Raw genomic sequence first — 19,023 nt, 5'->3', positions numbered from 1 at the left:
TTCTTCATTAAGAGACAATTTTACAAGTTAGTTTGTGGACTGTGTATTAGTATATATTACATACTAGTGTGGTAAGAGAGCTACTTTATAGTTTCTCAATAGAAATTTCAAATTATTGACAAGAGAAAAGGTAAAATAAATGCTCTTCCCTAAAAGGAAACTGTATTTCTCAAAGCTGCCATACTTATTCACAACCACTTATTACCATAAATTTCAACTTGCAGGACCAAAAAGTTATTAAGAAAGGATTTATGCAGTTACTTTTCTAAGATTACCTTAAATAAATGGAATAATATCACTAATAAAAAAAAACACTAGCACTAGAAGTAGCAGAAGCAGAGGAACGAAGGAGATATTTATTACACACTTAAGTTTCAGAAACTACACTGTTTACAGAAATCATTTCAGTTCAGTTCAGTTGCTCAGTCATGCGACCCCATGGACTGCAGCACACCAAGCTTCCCTGTCCATCGCCAACTCCCGGAGCTTGCTCAAACTCATGTTACTGAGTCAGTAATGCCATCTGACCATCTCATCCTCTGTCGTCCTCTTCTCCTTCTGCTTTCTATCTTTCCAGCTACAGGGTCTTTTCACGTGAGTCAGTTATTTGCACCAGGTGGACAAAGTATTGGAGTTTCAGCTTCAGCATCAGTCCTTCCAATGAACACCCAGAATTGATCTCCTTTAGAATGGACTGGTTGGATCTCCTTGCAGTCCAAGGGACTCTCAAGAGTCTTCTCCAACACCACAGTTCAAAAGCATCCATTCTTCAGCGATCAGCTTTCTTTACAGTCCAACTCTCACAATCATACATGACTACTGAAAAAACTATAGCCTTGACTAGACAGACCTTTGTTGGTAATGTCTCCGCTTTTTAATATGCCAGTTGATCATAACTTTTCTTCCAGTGAGCAAGCGTCTTTTAATTTCATAGCTGTAGTCACCATCTGCAGTGATTTTGGAGCCCCCCAAAAATAAAGTCTGTCACTGTTTCCACTGTTTCCCCATCTATCTGCCATGAAGTGATGGGACCAGATGCCATGATCTTAGTTTTCTGAATGTTGAGTTTTAAGTCAGCTTTTTCACTCTCCTCTCACTTTCATCAAGAGACTCTTTAATTCTTCACTTTCTGCCATAAGGGTGATGTCATCTGCATATCTGAGGTTATTGATATTTCTCCCAGCAATCTTGATTCCAGCTTGTGCTTCATCCAACCCAGTGTTCCTCCTGATGTACTCTGCATAGAAGTTAAATAAGCAGGGTGACAATATACAGCCTTGACGTACTCCTTTCCCTATTTGGAACTAGTCTGTTGTTCCATGTCCAGTTTTAACTATTGCTTCCTGACCTGCACACAGATTTCTTAAGAGACAAGTCAGGTGGTCTGGTATTCCCATCTCTTGAAGAATTTTCTACAGTTTGTTGTGATCCACACAATCAAAGGCTTTGATATAGTCAGTAAAGCAGAAATACATGTTTTTCTGGAACTCTCTTGCTTTTCTGATAACCCATGGGTGTTGGCAATTTGATCTCTGGTTCCTCTGCCTTTGTTAAAACCAGCTTGAAAATCTGGAAATTCACAGTTCACATATTGCTGAAGCCTGGCTTGGAGAATTTTGAGCATGACTTTACTAGCGTGTGAGATGAGTGAAACTGTGCTGTAGTTTGAGCATTCTTTGGCACTTCCTTTCTTTGGGATTGGAATGAAGACTGACCTTTTCCTGTACTATGGCCACTGCTGAGTTTTCCAAATTTGCTGGCATATTGAGTGCAGCACTTTGATCATCTCATTTAATCCTCTCAAAACTGCTAGGAAACTGAGGTATAAAATGGTTAAATCACTTGCCTAAAATCACAGTAAGAAAAAACCAGAATACAAATATAGGCAGTCTAACTTGAAAGCACACACTTTTAATGTTGTAGTAAATTTCCTAATTCTAGGTCAAAGTGAGTCCAGGCATAAAATAATGCTATTGTCTATGACACAAACCACAGAGTCAATTCAATATATCAAATAATGTGTTACATGTCTATTTTGAGGATAAGCAGTGAGGGACAAGAAGTAAAATTTGTGGTCATTTTCCCAGACATCAATATACAGGGTAGTCAGATAGCCTCAATATACAGTCTCCAAGATTCCATGATAGACTTTGTGCTATCCCAACTGTGTGGCAATACTTCTCAAGGGCCTACCCACCAATTGAGGTAAAAATGAGAAAAATACCTTTTACTTTACTAAAATAAAATTTATTAAGTTTAAAAAAAACAAAACATTTTTTTGGCATACAATGCATCCTATCATTTCAAAATTTTAAATATGAAAATGATCGTGATAATTTGTCTAGGTTATTTTACTATTCTTATTAAAATTTTAAACATTTAGTAAAATACTGAAATATCTATCTGTGGTAAAATAAAAAATTGAGTACCCCCTCTTACATGGAGGAAAAGGGTAAGTTATGATTCATAATATAAAAAAGGTTATGAACTAATCTTATATTAGTCACCCATCCCAACTGGTAGTCTCCTGGGGAAAAACAAGAAAGATGTCACTGTAACAATGACAACTGTCTAAATGTGACACTAAAAATGAGTGTGAATATAGTGAAAAGAACATAGTTCTCTGGCCCAGTTATCATTTTAGTGCCTCTCAGCTCAAATCCACTCTTCAATATCTGCTTTGAAGTAATGAACAGAATCCATCAGCATTTCTCATCTACACAATCCTCAGCTCTGTCTTAGCAGAGTGGCAAAAGGCACTCTAAGAGGAAGGGGCTTCTCCGCAGGACGGGAAGAAGACACCCACCAGTGCTCTGCCCTCAGTGACCTTGCAGACCCAGCCTGAAGATCACTTTTCTGTGGCCCTCTCAACCTAGATACCACACACTCCTGGCTTGAAACCACTGCCCAGCTACCCACTTGCCAAGAACTACAGGCCAGGTACTGGCCCAGGCAAACCAGCCAACTTCTCTGCCATTCAGTAGGCTCAAACTATACTTTCTCTAACAAGACCTGAACCATAGTCTTGGGAAGGTGTCTTCCTTCCAAGTTTGTCATTCCCTGGAAACTCTCTCTCAGCTCTACAGTATTCTTTCTTCAGAGTTCTTTTATATCTTTATGGTTACTGTTTATTATAGCTTAGTACTTCTTTAAATTAAATATCCCCTTTTATAATCATTGCATAAGTTCTATTTACTAATATACTCTTGAATTCAAACAAATCTGATTTCAAATTTAACTACGAACTTGTTCAAAACTATCTAAAGATCTGAGCCTCAGCTTCTACCTATAAAATAGGCAACTTTACCATCTCTCTTACCATACGGCCATTCCTAAGATTAACACAGGTTACGAAGGCGAATGCAGATACTCAATAAATGATCTTTTCTCCTCTTTGCCCCGATATGTAGCCTCCTATCCACTTACTCTATGTCAAAAAGACAGAGAGAAGCAACCAAATGAAAATGTCTAGCTCAGAAAATCATAAATACAAAAACAGAAGCATACGCATTATAAAGCAGGTATATTAACACAAAAGAATTATGACATCAACCTTCCAGCATCTGTCTCCTTGAAAATTCCATCCTGATTGGGACACAGTTCACAGCTAGGGGAAACACCACATTTACAGGCATCACAAAACCAAGGTTCAGTGGAGTTTTCAGAAGCTGAACTCATAATAGAGTCACTCTCTCCATCAACTCCATAACAACCTAAAAAACAAAAAAGTATGATTAGAGTTTACTTTTTAAACTCACATTTATAAAGTTACAAAAGAAAAAGGGAAAGGAAGTAGAGAAAAATTCTGAAAAATTAATGGTTTAGAAGAATGATATTATAGTCAAAACACAGAACAGAAATCATTTAATAAAAATATGTTTTCACCTACCATAGTGTATGCAATGACATAACTCGTTAAGACAAGTTTAGGTCTACTGATAAGCAGTGCAGAAGGGGAAAATTTTACTGTTTTTTAAAATTTTTTACAAAAAATACATTAAAATATAAGTTTTCATTATACAAAAATCAGAACTACTGAGTCTAGGAACTGCTGCTGCTGATGCTAAGTCGCTTCAGTCATGTCCGACTCTGTGTGACCCCATAAATGGCAGCCCACCAGGCTACTCTGCCCCTGGAATTCTCCAGGCAAGAACACTGGAGTGGGTTGCCATTTCCTTCTCCAATGCGTGAAAGTGAAGACACTCAGTCACATCCGAACCTCAGCGACCCCATGGACTGCAGGCTACCAGGCTCCTCTGTCCATAGGATTTTTCAGGCAAGAGTACTGGAGTGGGTTGGCATTGACTTGTCCGCTCTCAGTTCAGATCAGTCACTTAGTCGTGTCCGACTCTTTGCGACGTCATGAGTCACAGCACGCCAGGCCTCCCTGTCCATCACCAACTCCCGGAGTTCACTCAAACTCATGTCCACAGAGTCGGTGATGCCATCCAGCCATCTCATTCTCTGTCGTCCCTGTCTCCTCTCACCCCCAATCCCTCCTAGCATCAGAGTCTTTTCCAGTGAGTCAACTTGTTGCATAAGGTGGCCAAAGTATTGGAGTTTCAGGTTTAGCAACAGTCCTTCCAATGAACACCCAGGATTGATCTCCTTTAGAATGGACTGGTTGGATCTCCCTGCAGTCCAAGGGACTCCCAAGAGTCTTCTCCAGCACCAGTTCAAAAGCATCAATTCTTCGGCGATCAGCTTTCTTCACCATCCAACTCTCACATCCATAAGTGACCATGGAAAAACCATACCCTTGACGAGACGGACCTTTGTTGGCAAACTAATGTCTCTGCTTTTTAATATACTATCTAGGTTGGTCATAACTTTCCTTCCAAGGAGTAAGCATCTTTTAATTTCATGCATGCAATCAGTATCCACAGTGATTTTGGAGCCCAAAAAAATAGTCTGACACTGTTTCCATTTCCCCATCTATTTCCCATGAAGTGATGGGACCAGATGCTATTATCTTTGTTTTCTGAAAGTTGAGCTTCAAGCCAACCTTTTCACTCTCCTCTTTCACATTCATCAGGAGACTTTTGAGTTCCTCTTCACTTACTGCCATAAGGATGGTGTCATCTGCATATCTGAGGTTATTGAGATTTCTCCCGGCAATCTTGGTTCCAACTTCTGCTTCTTCGAGGCCAGCGTTCCTCATGATGTATTCTGCATATAAGTTAAATAAGCAGGGTGACAATATCCAAACTTGACGTACTCCTTTTCCTATTTGAAACCAGTCTGTTGTTCTGTGTCCAGTTCTAACTGTTGCTTCCTGACCTGCATACAGGTTCCTCAAGAGGCAGGTCAGGTGGTCTGGTATTCCCATCTCTTTCAGAATGTTCCACAGTTTATTGTGATCCACACAGTCAAAGGCTTTGACATAGTCAATGAAGCAGAAATAGATGTTTTTCTGGAACTCTCTTGCTTTCTCCATGATCCAGCGGATGTTCGCAATTTGATCTCTGGCTTTTCTAAAACCTGCTTGAACATCTGGAAGTTCACAGATCACATAATGCTGAAGTCTGGCTTGGAGAATTTTGAGCATGACTTTACTCGCGTGTGAGATGAGTGCAATTGTGCATTAGTTTGAGCATTCTTTGGCACTGCCTTTCTTTGGGATTAGAATGAAGACTGACCTTTTCCAGTCCTGTGGTCACTGCTAAGTTTTCCAAATTTGCTGGCATATTGAGTGCAGCACTTTCACAGCATCATCTTTCAGGATTTGAAATAGCTCCACTGGAATTCCATCACCTCCACTAGCTTTGTTCGTAGTGATGCTTTCTAAGGCCCACTTGACTTCACATTCCAAGATGTCTGGCTCTAGGTGAGTGATCACACCATCGTGACTATCTTGGTCCTGAAGATCTTTTTTGTACAGTTCTTCTGTGTATTCTTGCCACCTCTTCTAAATATCTTCTGTTTCTGTTAGGTCCATACCATTACTGTCCTTTATCGAGCCCATCTTTGGATGAAATGGTCCCTTAGTATCTCTAATTTTCTTGAAGAGATTTCTTGTTTTTCCTATTCAGTTTTTTTCCTCTATTTCTTTGCATTGATCGCTGAGGAAGGCTTTCTTATCTCTCCTTGCTGTTCTTTGGAACTCTGTATTCAGGTACTGCGAGGGGGCATCAGAGGGCAGACACACTGAAATCATAATCACAGAAAACTAGTCGATCTGATCACATGGACCACAGCCCTGCCTAACTCAATGAAACTAAGCCATGCATGTGGGGCCAATCAAGACGGGCGGGTCATGGTGGAGAGGTCTGACAGAACGTGGTCTCCTGGAGAAGGGAATGGCAAACCACTTCACTATACTTGCCTTGAGAACCCCATGAACAGCATCAAAAGGCGAAATGATAGGATACTGAATGACGAATTCCCCAGGTCGGTAGGTGCCCAGTATGCTACTGGAGATCAGTGGAGAAATAACTCCAGAAAGAATGAAGGAATGGAGCCAAAGCAAAACCAATACCCAGTTGTGGATGTGACTGGTGATAGAAGCAAGGTCCGATGCTGTAAAGAGCAATATTGCATAGGAACCTGGAATGTTAGGTCCATGAATCAAGGCAAATTGGCAGTGGTCAAACAGGAGATGGCAAGAGTGAACATCGACATTCTAGGAATCAGTGAACTAAAATGGACTGGAATGGGTGAATTTAACTCAGATGACCATTATATCTACTACCATGGGCAGGAATCCCTTAGAAGAAATAGAGTAGTCATCATGGTCAACAAAAGAGTCCGAAATGCAGTACTTGGATGCAATCTCAAAAATGACACAATGATCTCTGTTCATTTCCAAGGCAAACCATTCAATATTACAGTAATCCAAGCCTATGCCCCAACCAGTAACACTGAAGAAGCCGAAGTTGAACGGTTCTATGAAGACCTACAAGACCTTTTAGAACTAACACCCACAAAAGATGTCCTTTTCATTATAGGGGACTGGAATGCAAAAGTAGGAAGTCAAGAAACACCTTGAGGAACAGGCAAATTTGGCCTTGGAGCACGGAATGAAGCAGGGCAAAAGCTAACAGAGTTTTGCCAAGAGAACACTCTGGTCATAGCAAACACCCTCTTCGAACAACACAAGAGAAGACTCTACACATGGACATCACCAGATGGTCAACACTGAATTATATTCTTTGCAGCCAAAGATGGAGAAGCTGTATACAGTTAGCAAAAACAAGACCAGGAGCTGTGGCTCAGATCATGAACTCCTTATTGCCAAATTCAGACAAAATTGAAGAAAGTAGGGAAAACTACTAGACCATTCAGATGTAACCTAAATCAAATCCCTTATGATTATACAGTGGAAGTGAGAAATAGATTTAAGGGACTAGATCTGATAGACAGAGTGCCTGATGAACTATGGACAGAGGTTCGTCATATTGTACAGGAGACAGGGACCAAGACCATCCCCATGGAAAAGAAATGCAAAAAAGCAAAATGGCTGTCTGGGGAGGCCTTACAAATAGCTGTGAAAAGAAGAGAAGTGAAAAGCAAAGGAGAAAAGGAAAGGTATAAGCATCTCCGGTCTAGGAACTATTAATTAGTAAATATTTTCAAGCGAACTTTGTACTGAGCATTTAAATATACCTAAAAGACCATGATCATGTAAAACATACAAACAAAAACCTCTGATCTAATTTTGGAGGTGGTAGGTTAAAACACAAATTCATACAACCATAAATGCAAAGTAAGTACTAGTAAAAGTAAAATAATAGACATTCACATACATAAATTAAGGCTATTGAGCAATCTGAATAATTCAGACTGGAGATAAACAAGCGAGTTCCATTCACAATTGAGCCAGTCTAGAGCTATACAAGATATCTGATCTATTTAACTTTTGTATTTCTTCCGTCTTCTGTAAAAATGTATTCAGAACTGAAATGAATGAAAAGAAGGGTAGCATAATCCTTCACATTTTAGAGTAGGACATCAACCCGTATTGTGGCTTATCATAACCAGTACTTCCCTGGTTAATTACAATAGTCAGGACTCCTAAATAGTTTTTTTTTTTTTTTTTTACCTAAATGGTGCTGGATGTACCACAAACTTCATATTATATCTCTTTTTCTCGAATGGAAGACACTGCTCTCATGACAAAGTGTACTTAAGAAAAATAATTTAATACACATTAAAAATTAAATAGATAACCTAGTTCTATTAAAAGTTCCAATTATGCCCATCATTTTTAGGCTTGAGCATTTCTCTGATCTACTAAGACACATTTATTACCTCTCAAGATAGGTCACTTCTACAAATAGCATAGTATTAACCATCCCAGGATAATTCTGACCAGGTTTATCCTAATAGGGTGGTCTTATTGCGAAATTCTAAGAAGCACTCAAAGTACCCGCCAATAAATTGAAGCCATTAAAAATACCACTATGAGAAACATATGTAAGTAACAATTCTCTCTCAAAAGGTTTCACCATGGAGGTAAGTTTCAATGCATCCAATGTAAGATCATGTGACTACTGGAACTGATAACACTATACAGACAACAGGAGCCTGATGAAAATTGTCTTCTCACAACCACCAAAGATACCCAAATTGAAGCAAATAAGTATGTAAATAAATACTGAATCAAAAAAATCAAAGAACCATGCACACTAGTCAACAATTTTAAAGTAACAATTTACTAAATGTTGCTAATAAGTCCTGCACATTTTATTCACCTAGTATCACTCAATATAATTATAATTAAATTATTCTGGTAGGCAGAAAACTAAAAACCTGCTTCCAACTACGGATAAGTTGCTTCAAGCAAATCCCTTAATTATTGTCAAACTTACGCTATTCACTGATTTCACTGACTAAGCCAAAGGCTTTGACTGTGTGGATCACAACAAACTGTGGAAATTCTTCTAGAGTTGGGAATGCCAGACCACCTTACCTGCCTGAGAAACTTGTATGCAGGTCAAGAAACAACAGTTAGGATCGGACATGGAACAATGGACTGGTTCCAAATTGAGAAAAGGGTACATCAAGGCTGTATAGTGTCACCCTGCCTATTTAACTTATATGCAGAGTACATCATGTGAAATGCCGGGCTGGATGAAGCACAAGCTGGAATCAAGATTGCTGGGAGAAATATCAATAAGCTCAGATATGCAGATGACACCACCCTTATGGCAGAAAGTGAAGAGGAACTAAAGAGTCCCTTGAATGATAGTGAAAGAGGAGAGTGAAAAAGCTGGCTTAAAACTCAACATTTGAAAAACTAAGATCATGGCATCTGGTCCCATCATTTTATGGCAAATAGATGGGGAAATAATGGAAACAGTGAGAGCCTTTATTTTCTTGGGCTTCAAAATCACCGCAATGGTGACTGCAGCCATGAAATTAAAAGACGCTTACTCCTTAGGAGAAAAGTTATAACCAACCTAGACAGAATATTAAAAAGCAGAGACATTACTCTGCCAACAAAGGTCGGTCTAGTCAAAAGTGGTTTTTCCAGTTGTCGTGTATGGATGTGAGAACTGGACTATAAAAAAAGCTGAGTGCTGAAGAACTGATGTTTCTGAACTGTGATGTTGGAGAAGATTCTTGAGAGTCTCTTGGACCACAAAGAGATCAAGCCAGTCAATCCTAAAGGAAATCAGTCCTGAATATTCATTGGAAGGACTGATGCTAAAGCTGAAACTCCAATCCTTTGGCCACCTGATGCGGAGAACTGACTCATTTGAAAAGACCCTGACGCTGGGAAAGATTGAGGGCAGGACAAGAAGGGGACGAGAGAGGACGAGACGGTTGGATGGCATCACCGACTCAATAGACACGAGTTTGAGCAAACTACGGGAGCTGGTGAAGAACAGGGCGAGCCTGGTATGCTGCATCCCATCGGGTCACAAAGAGTCAGACATGAATGAGTGACTGAACAACAAATGTTATTCAGAGGTTCTACAATAGTGAACCTCAACATAATCCAAATGCCATACAGAAGAATGTTAAAAATGTTTAAGGAGCTAGACTATCATGCACAAGAAAAAGATTCAAAATATTAATTTATTTAAATCATCTAACTGTGGCTGGTAATAATAATCATCTTCATCACTTCTGTTTGGATATACATTTTTAAAGTGATAAACCATAAAATGAAAAAGAAATAAAATTTTCCTCTTGGGAGTAGTTAATATTGATTATCAGCAAGATAAGAACATTTTTCAGTAAAAGTAACAGTAAGCAGTTTATTTGAAGAAAAATCACAAAACAATAAAAAATAGTGAATTTGATTTCTCAAACAGTTATGTAATACCACAAGGAAAAAAAACTATTTTCTTTACAAAATACTATTTTTCAGGCAAATTTTTTCATTAGTATTCACATGAAGTCCCAAGATAATAAACCCTCCAAATGACTATCCATTTTACTCATCTCATTCACCAATATCAAGGTAAATCATAGCAGCTCACTCTTTTAAAATAAAGCAAAATTTCTATTGTAATTTTTAAAGAATATACCACACACTTGACAAACATCTATACAATGATTAAATCACCTACAAAAACCTCAGAAGTGATTTCTAAGGGTCTCTTTTAGGAAATTCCTAGTTTGCAACCTAAAACATTGGTATCACATAAGCTTAAAGAACAATGAGCAAGTGGATAAGTATTTCTTCTTCAGCTTCACTGCCCTTGAAAAATGATCCACACTGTGTTATTACCTTTACAGAATCTTCAACTTGCCACTTTTCCATATTTCTCTGCCGTATCTGTTGTGTCTACTGAGCTCTAGACTGAAATTCTAACATTTATATCCACTCTAATCCATTTAAATTAATGACTAACTACATTTTAACATCTTTTTCTTTCTTTCATACAAAACAGAATTTAAACTACCATAAAATGAGGTTTATTCTCTTCAACCCATCTAATTTTGAGTAAACGATATAAAAACACCTTCAATATGATTATGGAAAAAAGTTTTTTTATATGATGAAATATAGAAAATTAAAAATTTATAGCTATATAAAACCTATTTCATATAGGTTTTTCATGTTTTAAAATGGGTAAACAGGAAAAACATGCTTGCTATTATTTTAGCAAAATCTCAACTTAAAAATCTCTCTAAATTAGAATTACTTAAGCTTTTTTTTTAAAGGGAAAAAATATAAAGGAAATACATCAAAGCACTAACTATGGTTGTCTGGATATTAGGACTGTTAGAAATGTTTTATTTCTTGAAATTATGATCAAGGCTTCCCTAGTAGCCCAGTGGTAAAAAAAAATAATACACCTGCCAATGCAGAATGCACACATTCAGTCCCGGGGTTGGGAAGATCCCCTGAAGAAGGAAATAGCAACCCACTCCAGTATTCTTGCCTGGGAAACCCACAGAGGAGCCTGGAGGCCTACAGTCCACGGGATCACAAAAGAGTCAGACATGACTCAACAACAATTACTATCAACCTCTGAGTAGCACACACAACCTATGTGAATTATATTTAATGAAAAATAATATAAAATGTGTCTATAATTGTTTTGAATTATTCAAGAAACATGTACAGTCCAAATCAGAGGAAACTTTCCCCATTCAACTTGTCACTAGCTATGTAACTTTGACCAACCGCATCTCCAAGGCTGAGTTTACCTCACCTTCAATAAGTATTTAATATTTATCCTATCTCTCAGTACAGAAAAAACAGGAACACAAAATTTGCCATTTAGAACATTTTTCTCTGTACTTAACATCCTATCACTAGAACTCTGATTATAAAACCTACTAAAAGTTTTTAAATAAATTGAGTAATATTGCTGCTGATGAGAAAAGAACTTATAATATGCATAAATATATCCTAAGGCACAAAAGAGCCAAAATGCTGTTGACACATAAAGTCCAAATGGTGATTACTTAAACATTTGCTACCCAGTGAACACTGCTAAGGATACAATTTTTCATATGCTAAGAAAAAAGAAATAGGGCTAGGCTAATAGCAGACTGGAAAATAAATAAAATGGGGGGAAAATATCTCTTAAAGACCTTATTTAAAACATTGTTGGCAAGTATACTACCTAATGCTCTGTCATGTACTATGACATGCAGATGACATTTTTCTTCAGACACATGCAATCAATATATCAGGATAACTGACATCACAGTCAGGGGTACCCTACTATTACAAGTCAGTTACAAGATCTTGTCACAAAGGTGTTTATATATGTGACAAGTTGCAACCTCCAAAGAAAAGAGATTTATCTACATTTAGATGAAGTACTCTGAAAAGAATTAGACAGTTATACATTTAAAAAGCACATTTGGAAAACTATCTTTTAGTAAAATCTCAACTTAAAAATCTCTCTAAATTATGATTACTTAAGCATTTCTTTTAAGGGAAAAAGATAAAGGAAATACATCAAAGCACTAACTATGGTTGTCTGGATGTTAGGACTGTTAGAAATGTTTTATCTTCTCTCTGTTCTATACTTCCCTCATTTTATTTACTATACATTTGTGGTTCAGCTGGTAAAGAATCCACCTGCAAGGAGGGATACCTGGGTTCAATCTCTGCATTGGGAAGATCCCCTGCAGAAGGGAAAGGCTACCCACTCCAGTATTCTGGCCTGGAGAATTCTATGGAGTGTATAGTCCATGGGTTCTCAAAGAGTCGAACAAGACAGCAACCTTCACTTACCCACTTACCCAATACATTATGATGGACAATTAGCTTTTTTAAAATAAAACATTTAAGAAGTTCATATTTAACCATGAAAATATTTAAGGAAAAGTGGCCTGGTTAATTTACAATATGGAAGTCTGACACTTAGGCACCTGATTAAAAACCAAAACCAAAAACACAAAACTTAGCATTATGCCTTAGAAAATTTCCCTTCTTCTGGATTCATTAATTTTAGATAAAAATTCATTTTGGAACTTTACAAGTAGCGAAGAAAGATCTACATATGTGACTGTATAAAAAAAAAAAATGAACATTCTAAACAGTGAAAAATACCAGAAAGTTAAAAGGTACAGGACAAGGTGGAAAAAGTATTTGCAAGGATACAAACTATTTGTAACACATGTAACAGACAAAGGATTGACATTACTAAAAGAGAGAATTCCAATAAGTCAATAAGAAAAAGGACAGGTTAAGAAATAATAAAGAGGGCTTCCCTGGTGGTCCAGGGATTTAGAGTCCACCTGCCAATGCAGGGATATGGGGTTCAGTCCCTGGTCAGGGAAGATCCCATGTGCTGTGCGGCAGCTGAGCCCAAGCTCCATGACTACTGAAGCTCCTGCACCCTAGACCCCATGCTCTACAGGAAGAGATGACAGAGCAATGAGAGGCTCGCACACTGCAACTGGAGAGCAGCCCCCACTTGGCATAGGGAAAAACCTGCACACACCAGTGAAGACCCAGCACAGCCAAAAATAAAATAGAATACCTTTTTTAAATAAAAGATAAAGAAATGATATGAAAAGTGTACAGCAAGCAATAGGAAAAAAGAAAAAAAAAAACTGGCCACATACATTACTACCAAACTTCAATAAAAATAAGAGGAACGCATATTTCAATTAAGAGATAGTCTCCAAAAGATTTTTTTTAAATATACTAATATTCAGTGTTGCAGAGCGATCAAGTAGTTAGTACACTTGTTGGAAGAATACAAATAAATACAGGTTAAATGAGAAACTCTCATTTGTTACATCGTCACATTGCTAGTCAGAGAAATGCTGCAGTGATGAAGAAAGTCAATGTTGGATCAACCAAAGTCCTCATTTCTACAACATTCATTTACAAAGAAATAATGTTCAACACAGCTCAACACAACATTCTTGGTTTTCTTCATATTGAAGTCCCCCAAAAAAATCATCTTTTTTTTTTTTTTGAACAGAGGAAAATTTATGCATCGAACCTGGACTGGTCACTTATGATAATATACATGCTACAATTCCATTCTCCCCAATCATTCCACCTTCACCCTCTCCCACAGAGTCCCAAAGACTGTTCTAAATGCCTATGTCTCTTTTGCAGTCTCTTATACAGGGTTCAGGTTACCATTTTTCTAAATTCCATATATATGCGTTAATATACGGTATTGATGTTCTTCTTTCTGGCTTACTTCACTCTGTATAATTGACTCCAATTTCATCCACCTCATTAAAACTGATTCAAATGCATTCTTTTTGATGGCTGAGAAATACTCCATTGTGTATATGTACCAAAGCTTTCTTATCCATTCATCTGCAGATGGACATCTAGGTTGCTTCCATGTCCTGGCTATTATAAACAGTGCTGCAATGAACATTGGAGTACATGTGGCTCTTTCAATTCTGGTTTCCTCGGTGTGTATGCCCAGGAGTGCGATCGCTGGATCATATGGCAGTTCTATTTACAGTTTTCTGAGGAATCTCCACACTGTTCTCCATAGTGGCTGTACTAGTTTGCATTCCCAACAACAGTGTAAGAGGGTTCCCTTCTCTCCACACCCTCTCCAGCACTTATTGCATGTAGACTTTTGGATAGCAGCCATTCTGACTGGTGTGAAATGGTATCTCATTGTGGTTTTGATTTGCATTTCTCTGATGATGAGGGATGTTGAGCATTTTTTCATGTGTTTATTAGCCATCTTTATGTCTTCTTTGGAGAAATGTCTGTTTAGTTCTTTGGCCCATTTTTTGATTGGGTCACTTAGTTCTCTGGAATTAAGCTGCAGGAGCTGCTTGTATAATTTGGAGATTAATCCTTTATCAGTTGCTTCATTTGCTATTATTTTCTCCCATTCTGAAGGCTGTCTTCTCACCTTGCTTAGAGTTTCCTTTGCTGTGCAGAAGCTTTTGATTTTAATTAGGTCCCATTTGTTTATTTTTGCTTTTATTTCCAATATTCTGGGAGGTGGGTCTTGGAGGATCCTGCTGTGATTTATGTCGGAGAGTGTTTTGCCTACGTTCTCCTCTAGGAGTTTTATAGTTTCTGGTCTTACATTTAGATCTTTAATCCATTTTGAGTTTATTTTGGTGTATGGTGTTAGGAAGTATTCTAGTTTCATTCTTTTACAAGTGGCTGACCAGTTTTCCCAGCACCACTTATTAAAGAGACTGTCTTTTCTCCATTTTATATTCTTGCCTCCTTTGTCGAAGATAAGGTGTCCATAGGAGCGTGGGTTTATCTCTGGGCTTTCTATTTTGTTCCATTGATCTATATTTCTGTCTTTATGCCAGTACCATAGAGCTAACACCTATTCTACTCAAACTCTTCCAGAAAATAGCTGAGGAAGGGAAACTTCCAAACTCATTCTATGAGGCCACCATCACCCTAATCCCAAAACCTGGTAAAGACCCCACAAAAAAAGAAAACTATAGGCCAATATCACTGATGAACATAGATGCAAAAATCCTTAACAAAATTCTAGCAATCAGAATCCAACAACACATTAAGAAGATCATACATCATGACCAAGTGGGCTTTATCCCAGGAATGCAAGGATTCTTCAATATACGCAAATCAATCAACGTAATACACCACATTAACAAACTGAAAAATAAAAATCATATGATTATCTCAATAGATGCAGAGAAAGCCTTCGACAAAATTCAACATCCATTTTTGATAAAAACTCTCCAGAAAGTGGGAATTGAAGGGACATACCTCAACATAATAAAAGCTATATATGACAAACCCACAGCAAACATTATCCTCAATGGTGAAAAACTGAAAGCATTTCCCCTAAAGTCAGGAACAAGACAAGGGTGCCCACTCTCACCACTACTATTCAACATAGTTCTGGAAGTTTTGGCCACAGCAATCAGAGCAGAAAAAGACATAAAAGGAATACAAATTGGAAAAGAAGAAGTAAAGCTTTCACTGTTCGCTGATGACATGATCCTCTACACAGAAAACCCTAAAGACTCTACCAGAAAACTACTAGAGCTAATCAATGATTACAGCAAAGTTGCAGGATATAAAATCAACACACAGAAATCCCTTGCATTCCTATACACTAATAATGAGAAAATAGAAAGAGAAATTAAGGAAACTATTCCATTCACTGTTGCAATGAAAACAATTAAATACTTAGGAATATATCTACCTAAGGAAACAAAAGACTTGTACATAGAAAACTATAAAACACTAGTGAAAGTAATCAAAGAGGACACAAATAGATGGAGAAATATACCGTGCTCGTGGATTGGAAGGATAAATATTGTAAAAATGAGTATACTACCCAAAGTAATTTATACATTCAATGCAATCCCTATCAAGCTACCAACAATATTTTTCACAGAACTAGAACAAATAATCTCACAATTTGTATGGAAATACAAAAAACCTCGAATAGCCAAAGCAATCTTGAGGAAGAAGAATGGAACTGGGGGAATTAACCTGCCGGACTTCAGGCTCTATTACAAAGCCACAGTCATCAAGACAGTATGGTACTGGCATAAAAAATCATCTTCTAATGGGGTATTTTACTACATAAATTATAGTTCTTCATTTTTACAATTCACACCAAACTGTATGAGAGATGTATCACACTAAAATTTCTAAAGCTGTTAGGAAATCCTTCACACATCGTCATCATCTGATGTGTCACTGCTACTTGTCTCTGTGTCGTCATTCTCAATAGTGGGTTTGAAAGTGCTGTTTTTCCAGGGTCCAAACTTGAAGTCACAGATCAGGCCATTTTTCAAAATACCATTTTTCCTCAGACCATTCTTCTGTAACTGTTCACTAATAACTTGGAATTCTCTCATTTCATCTTCAGTTAAGGGCGCACATGTTTCATCATTTTCACTGTCTTCTTGCCAACCCATCTCCTTTAACAATCTGTGTTCTGCTTCAAGTGAACTAGAAAGAACATCAGTCTGTGGGAAGGTTGAAGACCGAATGATCTGCTGGGAAATTACTGCAGCATTGCCATTCTCTTGTGGAATTTCATTTTCATCAAATTTTCGGTTTATATCCCTTTCTTGGTGAGTACTATTGCTGTTATGCAAACTAAATGAGTCATCATCCTTTTCTGAGCCCACATGGCTTTCATCTTCATGCTCCTCTTCCACTCTGTCCCTTTTCAATGCTTTCAAAAACTCACTCTTTTTATCTGTGCGCATTCGTGTCAGTTTGGTTAGACGAGGCTGCTGATTAAGTTTGTCAACAGGTGAAGAAGAATTTGAGCGATTACACTCTTTCACTGAAGTTGTTGATGGACTAAAATTCTTGGCAGCTGATTTAAAAGCATTAAAGTTGCCAAAACCATATGTAGACTCATGAGGGAAAGAAGTCCCAACTTTATTTTCTTTAGTTTGGCTTTTCCATTGTGTAGGTTTTGTAGGTGGAGCAGCAGGTTTAGGAACTAAGCCTTTATAAACACTTGGACCAGTCCCATTCTTAACTGGCTGTGACTGAAGATTTCCTACTACTGGGAATCCAGATAGCTGTAAGTCTTTTGTATTACCTTTCTTAATGACCAGCATCCTTTGAGTTCTAGATTTAGGATTCGGGGGATATTCTAAGAGAGGAGCTTGGGAGATTTTTTTGGTTGGGTATGTGTGTGTCTGGGCGTGTAGGTCCCATACACCCGCAGCTAAAGATTTATTCTGATTTGGTTCTCTCTCATATTCAGGATTTAGAGATGGAAAATCCTCAGCCTCAAACTGCTTGCATTCCCTCTTGTCTTCTTTCCTCACTGTTTCACTGTCAGGTATGTTGTTTTCATGTAGTCCTTGGCTTTTTCCGGAATGGAAAATACTGCTACGAGAACGGGAACTTCCACCATGGTATCCCCCTCAATGATTTATGTTTTCAGTACCATTTCTTCCATGTGTACGCCATCCATTTTTTTCTTTCCTTCCAAAGTTACCTCCATTAGGACGTCCAATACCAGAATCAAAGCCATCTGAAGAGTTGTGTCGTCGGCGGTTCACATCATAACGATTTTCTGTCCATGAAAAGTTTTCAGAATGCTTTTCAAAATTCAATGAAGACTTTGTTGATGATGGTGGGGTAGGAAAATTAAGCCAGGCTGGAGCAAAGTCATGCTGCGCCATTTAGGTCCAGTCTCTCCAACTCAGCGAAACAAGGTTTCAACACCTCATGGCAAGTCCAAATTCCAACAGGACTGCACAGGAAGGTGTTGAGTTTGTCTCTGTAATCTTTATGTTTTCCAGTTTGTTTTTTTATTTTGTATCCTCTGAAATAATATCCAAGTTCTTTGAAGACACTTAACCTATGGCTATTTGACATAGAGTTACTTCAGTCAGCTACCCATACTTCTGTTTTAAAGTTTTCATATGGCTATCGTCAGAATTAGCCAAGTTCCTTGGATTTTAAGATTTTAAAGTCTTCTTTATTATTCCATGTACTTGTCACTGTTGTACTTATCCACTCCAGAAGAAATAATCCAATTTATGAGTCAAAAAGCAAAAACAAAAAGAAAATTTCACATCTGAAGAGCATTCCTAAACATCAGCATAAACAAGAGACACACAGCTATCTCAATACTACCATGCTGCTGGGAAACTGCCACATCTTAAATTTCCACGTAAATAAAAGATAAAAGCAAAAAAACTCTGTATTCATTCAATGTCTTCATTTAGAAAAGCTGTCCCATTGTGACATGAAAAGGGCTGAGGTCAAAAATTCCTAAAACTTTTAATAAAGGTAAAAATAAACTGCCATGAAACTTCAGTAATATTTAAACAGTAATTTGAAACTGCCAAAACTACTCAGTACACAAATCAAACATATCTTACAGTTTTGGCTGAAGAACACCAACAACAGGGGAGGGGTTGGGGGAAGGCAAAAATACCACCAGCTGAAACACACTAAACCAGTTATATAATCCGTTTGAACCAAAATACTGAAGAAATGCCTGGATCTCTTTTTAAGTAGCTTGCAGAATTGTTCACTACTATCAATTCACTTCAGAGATGATTCTTGTCAATTTTAATAAACTTCTGGGGTAAAATTATCCAAAAACATTGTAATTCCAAAATGGCCACTTGAAATATCCGGGGCCTTTTACACAAAACCTAGAAGATGATCTTCATATCTGAGTAATTCAATCA

General features: G+C 37.7%; 1 protein-coding gene and 1 pseudogene across 5 annotated transcripts in view; both read right to left on the bottom strand.

The window, feature by feature from the left end:
* Window positions 1-19,023, bottom strand: part of PHF14 (PHD finger protein 14) — a 223,572-nt gene that overhangs the window by 178,539 nt on the left and 26,010 nt on the right. For all 5 annotated transcript variants that reach the window (XM_088833499.1, XM_055420498.2, XM_055420500.2 and 2 more), the window contains exon 5: window positions 3,554-3,713. In XM_088833499.1, the coding sequence (XP_088689625.1) occupies window positions 3,554-3,713 (160 nt within the window). The remainder of the gene's footprint in view (window positions 1-3,553; window positions 3,714-19,023) is intronic.
* LOC148778302 (vasculin pseudogene) lies at window positions 16,402-18,624 on the bottom strand (annotated as a pseudogene).

This window comes from Moschus berezovskii, chromosome 3, assembly GCF_049115385.1.
Source record: "Moschus berezovskii isolate FMDL1 chromosome 3, NW_MosBer_1.0, whole genome shotgun sequence".
NCBI classification, from domain to species: domain Eukaryota; kingdom Metazoa; phylum Chordata; class Mammalia; order Artiodactyla; family Moschidae; genus Moschus; species Moschus berezovskii.
The sequence above is the reverse complement of the archived record's forward strand: the minus strand, read 5'-3'. Positions and strand labels throughout refer to the sequence as shown.